An 11,705-nucleotide genomic window follows, 5' to 3' on the forward strand; every position below is an offset into this window, starting at 1 on the left:
CTTCAGTAATCGTGTGTCATGTTTTCTTTAAGATCGATGCGTTTATGTTTGTTGTTTAATTAACTCGTTTCCGTCCGAGTTAACGTCTTTACTTTTGTTGTTGTAATCTAGTATGTTATGTAATTCCCATAGTGTAACATGTTTGTTTGTCGCAGTTCAAATTTCGATTTCGTTATTTAAAACTATTTTAATATTATAATTTTATTTAATAAAATATATAATCATTAAATTAACAACATAACACTATATTAAAAATTAAAATTAAAAAATTAACCAATGTATTATTTAATGTTAAAAAATTAAAAAAATATATATATGGGGGCACGATGCCTAGGCATCGTGCCACCCACTGGGTGACACAGGGACGATGCCTAGGCATCGTCTCAAAAAGGACATCCGTGCCTAGGTATTGTAAGGCACGGATGTGGATAGTCTAAAAGAAATTGACATGAATATAATGGATTAATTTTCCAAATTCCTAAATTTTTAGAAATGATAAAAAGGGTTATTTAATCAATTAAAGTTACTTTTTTATTAGTGTAATAATTTAGTAAAATCAATGAAGACAGTAAAAATTGATGGACAAATCGACAAAGTCAACTTATGCAAAGAATAGACTTTGGTCGAGCCAAAATGTGCAGTCAAATCGGGAGTAGTCGCTATCCATAGTATTCTCTTTCCCTTCGATTCTTCTGATCCACCTGGCAATAACCTTTTAATAATAAATCCTAAAAAACAAAACTAAAATTGTTACAATACCCACTTTAACCTCCCAGCATCACTCTTCTCGTGCTTTCACACCCCCTCTCAGAAATCTCTCTCAATCCCCGAATATCATCTTCACTCAGCAATCTGCACCGCCGCGATCGAATCTATGCTCAACCGAAAATCAATCGCATTCATATCTCCTTGAGATCGGTCTCTACAATGGGCCGACCGCCGAGTACCGGAGGTCCGGCGTTTCGGTTTACTCATAACGAGGTTAAACTTCGCTCCTCTCAGTAATTCAGGCGTTTATTGATTGTTTGACTAACCTGATTGTTAATGTATTTTCGGGATGCTCTGACTTTCGATCTTACGAATCGTGTTTCAGTGTGTTGGGGTTTAGATGTATGGAAATTGACGCCTATTTGAATCGATGTTTCATAGTTTTGATTGAGCTGACATTGAATGTAATATGACGATTTACTAATTGACATTGGTGTTCATGATGGCTGGTTGCTTGCTAAGGTTTCTGTATAAAAGACATGCATAGATCAGTTTAATAAAGTAGATTGTAAATGTTTGTTGCCTAGGTTGCTGAAATGGAAGCCATTTTACAAGAAAACAAGCTTCAAATTCCATCGAAAGATCTCATTGTTAACATTTCAGAAAGATTCAGGTAATGACCCTTATTTTAAGTTACTAAATAAATCTTTTCTAGTTGTGGTGAATTACTTGAAATGTTTGTGGTGAATGTAGTCAATCAACCGAAAGAGCTGGCAAGGTTTTAGTGCAAACCAAGCAGGTTCTTTCCTCCACCCTAATCTTGTGGATTGTTTGTTTGAAAATAAGTATTCAGAGGGAGACAATAATATGCTCATTCTTTTTCATGGTGCATATTAAGGAGTCGGAATTTGGAGGTTTGAGAGGGATATATCTTCGAAAGCTCATAAATCAGTTTCCGTAGTTTCGATAAATCATTTTATCAGAAAATTTTGAGTAGTCTGTTACTATTTCATCACCATATCCAGGCTATTGTAGCTTGAATATAAGTAAAAATCAGAAACATTCTGATATAGCATCCTTTCTCGTTTCTCCTCTTTCAAGGATCCTCTTCACTCAAATAAAGAATTGTCACATAGCCTTGAGTAGTAGATGACAGCTGATGAGTTGTTTATTTTAATTGCAGAAGCTCAGGTTAATAGTAAAGTTCCTCTAAAAAGTTAATATTAAAAACTCAAATTTTTTATGTAGGTTTGGAACTGGTTTCAAAACAGACGCTATGCGTTGAGGTCAAAGTTTGCCAAACCTCCAGTTAAGTTAACTGTCACTCAATTGCCTAGGGTGGATGTGGGCCCTGCTCGAAATGTGGCTCAAGGATCCCTCCTTCAGCCTGCACAATCTGGTAGGATGATTTTATCTTGTTTTTAAGATCAGCATGTGATGTTCTTTTTTAATAGATATCTCCCACTTCCTGTATGCTCTATTCTTCTCTGTTTTACTCTATGAAGAAAAATTGCCTTGAAGTCTTGAACCACATTTGGTTTCTTATGACATGTATTAGCGAGAGTGATATCTGTATTAGCGAGAGTGATATCTGCACCCTGAGGGCTTAATATGACATGTATTTATTAAAATTTCGAGTTTCTCGTGTTAGGACTTTGTCGTATTCTTGAATCTTAACTCTTAAGTAGTGAATCATTCCTGTATAAGTCAGGAGAAATGATGATTAAACTTTAAATTGTTAATTTATGTATTTGGGTGGCAATTGATGAGCTTGCAATCTGCAGGTTTCTTAAACCGTCTTTTAACTTCTACTATCTAGTTGTATGTGATAAAAATCAATTTTCATGCTTGCTTTTATCATGGAACACAATAAATGTTCTTGTAATTCACAGGACTCCTTTATTCTGTCATGTCATGATTTGCTATGGTTTATTTTGTTTTAATAATATTCTAGCAGGTAAAATGGTAGAGTATCTTATGCATGAGTTCTAGAATCTACACTCAAACCATATATTGCTAGTTCTTGAGCTACGACTTTGTGCCTTGATATCGAAATCAAAATATTTCACATCTGGTTTTTCGGTTGCGTATTAAAATATCCAGCATTGCTGCTTTACATTGTATAGCAGGAAGAAATACTTCAGATAATAATACTATATTGGAATTTGAAGCCAGATCTGCAAGAGATGGTGCATGGTCAGTTTAGTCCTTCATTAATTACTTGCTTGCAAATTGTAGCCCTGTTTATAGACACTCTCATTTACGTGCGCCATCCGCAGGTATGATGTTCAAGCATTTGTTTCTCATAGATATCCTGATACAAAGAATCCAGTAAGTTTTCAGGATTCTTCTATTTTCCAATTTTAATTCAGTTTGTTAGATCATAATACTACTAACTTGGCAAATTAAACCCTGAAATTGAAGGAATAAACCCTTAACAAAAAATAAAATCACTAAATCAATTAAATATAATTAAAGCTTACTCCTATATTAATTGCGGTTCAGGAAGTTCTAGTACGGTTTGCTGGATTTGGACTAAATGAAGAAGAGTGGGTTAACGTTCGTAAGCATATTAGACAACGATCCCTTCCATGCGAATCATCAGAATGTGTTGCCGTTCTTCCTGGAGACTTAGTACTATGTTTTCAGGTGATACCAATCTTCATTTATACATGTTGAGCTGTTGTTATAACGGTATCATCATTATCTAAGTGTTGGAATTGACTAAATTCAGGAAGGTAAAGAGCAGGCTCTCTACTTCGACGCTCACATCCTTGATGCTCAACGAAGAAGACATGATGATGTACGAGGTTGTCGTTGTAGGTTCCTTATCCGCTATGATCATGACCATACTGAGGTACCACAACACTTCCAAATTTGTACTTTGTGTTCATAACTTAAAATTCTATGTGCATTATTCGGATAACGAGGTTCAGCTGCAAATTTTAAGGTCTAATTTCAGTCTCGAATTGGGTTTTGTCCAATGTGTTCATGTTATATGTGTTCTCTTCAGGAAATTGTTCCCCTAAGAAAAGTTTGTCGGCGACCAGAAACAGATTACAGGCTGCAACAACTCAATTGTCTGAATGATCATACTACAGAAATACCCATTTCAGCTGTTTCTGGAAATTCCGAATCTGAACCAATCAAGGTTGAAGTAGGTGGGCCCGGGCCCGCGTATTTTCCGTTTGCTGGCTGTGCAGTAACAGGGGCTAATGTTACACCAACTGAGACTGCATTGCAGTGAATTTTTTTAACTTTGTTAATTAGGCTAACATTCTGAGAGGGGGTAAGTTTTTGTGGTGGTTAAAAGATGTTTTTGTTGGTAGTGTTGGAAGTCTGTAGGAAATTATATGGTATAGAGCTCAGAATCTTCTTAACCCTAAACTTGTTCTTTGCCAACTCTTCTAATGTTTTTTAAGATTCTAGGCTGGGAATACATGTATGTAGCAACTAATTTAATGTTTCCAATTTGCATTACATATGTTCCAAGTTTGGTCAGTTTTATCCATTACAGAAGACATGACTCAGAACAGGAAATTACCGTTCTTTACATCTGTTGGATTGTCATATTTTTTAATTGGTCTGCAACTTCATATCTGTGGAATCAAAGAACCCGCACAAACCGAACCGCACATTGTGGTATGGTTCCTCTATATTTTGTACATAAATACAAAATTAACCGAATAATTGATATATATAATTTTAGACTTGTTTTGGGGGTATCGGGTTCGCCCGTTTTAACGGTTCAGACCCACTAATCTCATCAATTTGGGCAGGCCTGGGAGCTGGTCATCAGGTATGATAAATGAAGTTCTTTTGTGCGGTCTTAGAGGATCGAACTTGGGATGGAACTTTTACACCACCGTAATTGCTATAGGAATGTATTTAGCATGCAATAATCTGCAATAAATAAACGAATTAAGAAAAGAGATATTATACCGAATCAGATGAACGAAAGGACGAAGAACGCAGAGACGAGAGCGGATCTCTGTCCTTAATTCGGAAAACGCCCCGTTAGTGAGACGGTTACCGGCGTTTCGAATCCCAGAATACAACTGCGTCGAAATTCCGGATGCAACACCCAAGTCGGAAATCTGGCGAACCGAAGAACTGTGTATAAACTTGAGGTTTTTCGTAAGGGGAGAGAGCGAATTGCAATTTCGTGTGTTTAGAATGAGAGGAGGGCAACGGTTTATATACCAGCTGATCAGGCTCTTATCCACCCAGCAGAATTTCGTGTGTTTAGAATGAGAGGAGGGCGACGGTTTATATACCAGCTGATCAGGCTGTTGAACCGTCCCTGAAATTCTGCTGGGTGGATAAGAACGTGCCTAACAGGCCACGATTCTCTCAACCGAGGCTGTTGAACTGTCCCCGAAATTCTGCTGGGTGGATAAGAACGTGCCTAACAGGCCACGATTCTCTCAACCGGAACCCGGTCCGGACCGCGCGCGCACGCGTGTGTGTGGTGAGTGTCCACTCCATTGTATAACATATTAATATAACAAGAGTGGAGTGGTGTTTATATAGCGAGGAATGATTTCTCCCATTTTCGATGTGGGACAATTCCCCATCCAAAAACACCCCAAAACATCACTCGGATACCTTCCAAGCACCTACTTTGAGCAGACTTTCTCTCATTCACTCGGAACCCGATTTTAGCGTATGAATATACCATATTCAAGAGCTCGCGGAGAGGAAGCCAATGGTCCCTTCTCCCGGCAATTCCGACCACCGGATCTAGCCGAAAAGCTGGCCGGAAGTCTGCTAAAAATCTGGTTCCAACAATCCCCCACATGAATAGGAAAGACTCTATTCCATATGACGACTCGTCAGAAAAAATTTTGAGAGTATAACGAAAAATCATTGCATCTGGGCTTGGTAGCATTTTTCAGCCTTCAACCACCCATTGTGACCAGCTATCGGACTTACTGGACCAGGTAGTAGACTCGATGTATTTGAACCACTCGGGCTTTGATGTAAGCCTAGATAACAACTGTCACATAGTTTCATCCTCTCACAAAACTAGGTTCTCTATTGTGTTCATTTTGGTCGTGAACTTTGCCTGGTTTATCATGAGTGAACTTGGAGAATGTAGCCTTTCTTCATTCTCCTAGAAACGATCCAATTTCACGCTCACAAGGTGATTGGCCATCAAGGATATCTTTCATACCCCACCTTTACTAAGGTTATGGAATCATTAAAAGCCGAAGCTTAACTTGATACTCGCGCACTCAGCACTGGTAATCATCATAGGAACTGGGACGAGACTTATTGTCTCCCAGTGCTCTCATTTTGAGTCAAACTTGATTTAGTTTTTCCCTTGAACCTACTTCTTGGGATCTCCATTCATGTAGGTAGGGTATCCATCAAGCATCCTCTTAGTCCATAGGCTTTAAACCCATTCCTCTAGATGATTTCACAACTTGCTCTCTTGACAGACCTTTAGTAAATGGAACTGCTAGGTTGTCAACTGACTTGATATAATCGATCGTGATTATACCATTTGAGAGTAGTTGTCTAATGGTCTTATTTCGTCGTCGAATGTGACGAGATTTACCATTATACAGGTGATTCAGTGCCCGGGCTATAGCTGATTGGCTATCACAGTGTACACGTATTGCCGGCACTGGTTTGGTCCACATAGGAATATCTTCCAGGAAGTTTCGAAGGTATTCGGCTTCTTCTGCTTCTTTATCTAAAGCTATGAACTCAGACTCCATCGTGGATCTGGCCAATAACGTTTGTTTAGAATATTTCCATGACACAGCTGCACCACCAAGTGTGAAAACATATCCACTTGTGGATTTGGAGTTCCTAGAATCTGATATCCAGTTGGCATCACTGTATCCTTCTAGAACTGTTGGGTATTTCGCATTAGTGCAGACTATAACTCTTAGTGTAACTTAGGTAGTTCAACACTCTAGTTATACCTTTCCAGTGGTTGTGTCCAGGGTTACTAGTGTAGCGACTTAGTACGTTTACAGCATGTGCTAATTCTGGTCGTGTGCAGTTGGTCAAATACATTAAACGGCCAATCACACGTGCGTACTCTAGTTGTGACATTGCATCCCCTGAGTTTTTGGTCAGATGAAGATGAGGGTCAAGTGGACTTTTAGCTATCCCACCAGAATGACTCTTGAATCGTGCAAGAATCTTTTTAGCATAATGACACTGAGACAAGGCAATTCCTTCTGAATTTCTGACGATCTTGATTCCTAGAATCACGTCAGCTAGTCCCATGTCCTTCATGTCAAACTGTCCACAAAGCATCTGCTTAGTTTGTTTGATCAAGGCAGTGTTGCTCCCCATAATGAGCATGTCATCTACATAAAAACGCAGTAGGATATATCATGTAGGTGTGTTTTTGATGTAAATGCATTTATCACTTTCATTGATGCTGAATCCATTTGTCATCATAACATGATCAAATTTCTCATGCCACTGTTTAGGTGCTTGCTTAAGCCCATATAGTGACTTGACGATTTTGCACACTTTGTGTTCCTGTCCAGGAGAGACAAATCCCTCAGGCTGTTTCATGTAGATTTCTTCTTGTAAATATCCATTTAGAAATGCCGTTTTCACATCCATTTGATGTATTTCTAGGTTTCGTAATGCTGCAATAGCTATCAGCAATCTAATAGAAGTTATTCTCATAATCTAGAGAATAAGTGTCAAAGAAGTCTAGACCTTCTTTCTGTCTAAATCCTTGCACTACAAGCCTAGCCTTGTACTTCTCTATTGTGTCATCGGTTTTCAATTTCATCATGAAAATCCATTTGCACCCAAGTCCCTTACTCCCTTGTGGTAGATCTACAAGCTCCCATGTATGGTTCTGCATAATGGAGTCGATCTCATCTTTTACTGCTTCCTTCCATGAAGGAGCATCGGGATTAGACATGGCTTCTTTGAATGTCTTAAGCTCATTTTCTGCAAGAAAGGTCGTTATATAGTCATCGCCAAATGATTTTTCCTTGCGGGCTCTTTTGCCTCCTCTAGGTTCATCATTTTCTATCTCTTCTATTACGGGAACAAAAGTGCTAGCTTCTCCTTCCTCACGTGTTCGTTTCAGATTATTTCTGTCTTTACACGGAAACACGTTTTCAAAGAAGGAAGCGTTTCTTGATTCCAGTACTGTATTTACATGTATATCTGGAATATCTGATTTATGTACCAGAAATCGATAAGCACTACTGTTGTGTGCATATTCAATAAAAATACAGTCAACGGTTTTAGGTCCTATTGTGACCTTTTTAGGAAGTGGTACAACCACTTTTGCCAGGCACCCCCACACTTTGAGATATTTGTACGATGGTACAATGCCTTTCCACGACTCATAAGGTGTTTTACCAGTGACTTTATGTGGAATTTTGTTGAAAATGTAGTTGGAAGTTAGTAGGGCTCCCCCCCCCCCCCCCCCCCCCCCCCCCCCCCACCTCCCCCCACATGTTCTGGGTTAACCCAAATTCTCCCAACATGGTGTTCATCATTTCTTTCAGAGTTCGGTTCTTTCGTTCCGCAACCCCGTAAGATTGTGGTGAATAGGAGTGGTAGTTTGATGGACTATTCCATGTTCTCTACAGAACACATTGAAAGGTTCACCATACTCTCCTCCTCTATCACTTCTGACCACTTTGATCTTTTTACTAAGCTGGTTCTCAACTTCCAACTTGTATTCCATTAAATTTGTCTAATACTTCATCTTTGCTACGTAATAGATACACATAAAAGTATCTCGTACAGTCATCGATGAAGGTGACAAAATATTTCTTACCACCTCTAGTTTGTATATATTTCAAGTCACATAAATCGGTGTGAATTAAACCTAGAGGTTCGGTTGTCCGTTCGACCTGGGGAAATGGCGATTTAGTGAGTTTCGCTTGTACGCATACTTCACATTTGTCTTTACTTATTTTGCATTTTGGAATCATGTTCATGTTTATTAATCTGCTAATGGATTTATAATTCACATGTCCCAAAAGTTCATGCCAAATATTGAAAGACTCAACGACATAAGCAACAGATTTATTCTTATTCATTGAACTAGAAGCGATTACATCAATTTTCGAAGGAACTGCAATTACATTCAACTTGACCAGTTCATCCTTAACATAACCCTTCCCAAGAAACACCCCATTCTTGGACAATACAAGTTTATCAGACTTAAAACTAACATCGAATCCATGCCTACAAAGTAGAATGCCCGAAAGTAGATTCCTCCTGATGTCCGGCACATGCAGCACATTGAGGAGAGTTAAGTCTTTTCCTGAAGTCAGTCTCAGGATAACCTTGCCGGTACCTGCAACATCTGATGTTGACGAGTTGTCCATGTACACCTTCTGGTTGGTGCTGGCTTGGTAGGTCTGGAACATCCCCCTATCCGAGCATATGTGCCTGGTAGCACCTGAGTCGTAGTTCCACTCCTTAGGGTTGCAACCGACCATGTTGTTCTCAGACACCACACAAACGAGATCGTCTTCCACTAGACTAGTTTCAGACTTCCCTTTCTTATCGGTCTTCTTGCTCCGACACACAGCAGCTTTGTGCCCCATACTTACCACAGTTGTGGCATTTTCCAGTAAATTTCTTCACCGTTGGCTTGTTGTTGCTGCTCTGGGGTTGGAACTTGCGCTTCTTATTATGTTCAGCCAAGTTCACATTTTGTTGAGAAGGCCCTGCTCCAGATAAAGCCTTAGCGGACTGGACGTTGGTCGACTCGACCCGCAGCCTGGCAATCAGTTCCTCAACTTTCATGTCTTTCTTCTTGTGCGTAAGCCTAGCCCTGAAAGCTTCCCCAGCTTGGAGGCAGCTTCTCGATGATGCAAGTCACCTGAAATGTCTCGCATATCTTCATCCCCTTCGCTAGAACCTCGTGGATAAGCAGTTGAAACTCCTCAACCTGCTCCATGAGCGGCTTTGAATCTACCATCTTGTAGTTCAGGAACTTCTTGACCACGTATTTCTTCTGGCCAACATCCTCATGCCTATACTTCTTCTGTAGGGCTTCCTGTAGCTCTTTGACCGATCCGACTTTGTTGTACACGTTGTATAACGAGTCAACTAGTCGGCTTTTTATGTAGCCTAAGCATAGGAAATCCCCTCTGTCCCACACCTATTGGACACTTAGCCCATACAGATCATTAGTGGGATCTAACACCACAGGACGAGTTTCTTTCAGAAATCTCTCCATGCACATGACAGTTAGGAAGAACAGCATCTTCTCAAACCATGTTTTAAACCCATTTCCATCAAACTTGTCAGGCAAGAACCCGCTTGTTGAGGATTTGGCATGGGTGCCAGCGTAAATGGCCGGTCTTGAGCCTGGGTGTCAGGAACCCTGATGTGGGGTAATCGAACATCAGACATATCCATAGGAAAGACATTCTAATTTTGACCCAGTAAGGTCGGATCCCCCCCAGCTATCACTGAAAGTGATGCCGGCATCGAGAGACCCAACTGTTGTGTGGTCAAGTTCGATTGAGTGATTGTCGGAGGTAGACCAATTCCCGGGATTGGGTGTGTCAACTCAACCGACACATCCACATGTGTATCCGTCACTGCGGACATGGTGCCAGAAAAAGTACCAGCAAAAAACGGTTTCGTTGATGTTTATCATTTCAAAACTGTTCAAAATCAACACCACGAAAAAATCATACCAGAAAAGCACAAGAAATAATCTGTAAATAAAATGAAGGACACAACTTTAATTCGAATTTTAAAAATTAAATTCAAAAATAAAATAAATCCGAATTATTTTATTTTTCTGAAAAGATTCTATAAAATTTCGAATTTATTTAAATAATTTTGAGGAAATTAATTCTGAATGTTAAAAATATTCGTAGATTGTTTAATTAATTCCGAGAAAATAATTTCTGATTTTCCCGAAAATTAATTATATAATTTCGAATAATAATTTTTCCGAAAATAATATCCAGATTAAAAAAATTCGAAATCTGAATTTCCAAAAAATAATATATTTAATTTCCGAAAGTAATAGCAGCTATTAAAATCAGTTGCTGTTTTTAAGAGAAAATCCAAACCAAATTGTTTTGAAAATCACGTGCTAAAAGAGCAAATAAATTCTCTGTTTCTTTTTGATGGATGGTAAACAAAGGGATTCCTCCCTATCCAGGAGGCAAACCCGCTTTATCATGCCTGATAATGCTTACAAAAGCAATAAGAAAACTAAGGAGCAAAGGTTGCGAAACTCGCAACCTTTCTCGCAAAGTCCTAATAGAAGAATCAGGTAAAGTTCGCAAATTAACAAGCATTACATAAATACACTAGGTAGTCATGATCAATGTTGTCCGCCTCCCTAGACCTATTAAGTCCGCAGCCCTATTGATTTCTCTGAAGCAGTGGAAAAATCCTCACTCCCTTGAAGTGTTGTGTTGCTTTCTAAACCATCTTGGATGATCGTCTTGATGCTCCACGGTACCTTCCAAATGTTTCGAATGGAATTGATAACTGTTAGATTGTCTCCTTCTAGAATAACGTTCGGAAGATTCAAGTGTTGTGCCAACTTGAGGCTTTCAAGAGCCGTTGTTGCCTCGCCCTGGAGAGCTGAGTAAACTTTAGTTGTAGTACGCTTAATTTTGATAACTTCACCTTTAGAATTTCGAATGACATTACTTATGTAAGATTGTCCATTTGGAAATAAGAAGGATCAAAATTTACTTTGTATCAGTCTGCAGGCGGTCTGTGCCAGACGGTACTGTGTTTCCCCCCTATTCCTGGATCGTGGAAGTTTGGTATCAGCTGTGGAAGCCGTACCGGGAATTTTGTGAAATTGCTTGACCAAATTGAAGTCTCTAGTCGCAGTCCAAGAATGGAATAGGATAAATGCGGTATCGAGGGGATTAGTTTTAGGAGTGTTGTTTCTATCAAAGATTAGTCGATTTCTATTTTTCCATAGTTCAAACTAAAGGAAAAATATAAGATCCACATTGTTGTTATTATGCATGAAGTACTCGAAGTCATAGTGGAAATTGTTT

General features: G+C 39.2%; 1 protein-coding gene across 1 annotated transcript; it reads left to right on the forward strand.

The window, feature by feature from the left end:
* Positions 1–927: 927 nt before the first annotated feature.
* Positions 928–4,398, forward strand: LOC141251615 (uncharacterized). The gene is made up of 11 exons (XM_073670378.1): positions 928–981; positions 1,296–1,381; positions 1,462–1,507; positions 1,957–2,107; positions 2,835–2,904; positions 2,988–3,039; positions 3,214–3,357; positions 3,443–3,565; positions 3,671–3,865; positions 3,979–3,997; positions 4,202–4,398. Exons 1-11 carry the CDS (start codon positions 928–930, stop codon positions 4,396–4,398), a joined length of 1,137 nt encoding a protein of 378 aa, XP_073526479.1.
* Positions 4,399–11,705: the final 7,307 nt, after the last annotated feature.

This window comes from Phyllobates terribilis, unplaced genomic scaffold, assembly GCF_046119375.1.
Source record: "Phyllobates terribilis strain yellow unplaced genomic scaffold, ASM4611937v1 Scaffold_7331__1_contigs__length_38466, whole genome shotgun sequence".
Classification (NCBI taxonomy): Eukaryota; Metazoa; Chordata; class Amphibia; order Anura; family Dendrobatidae; genus Phyllobates; species Phyllobates terribilis.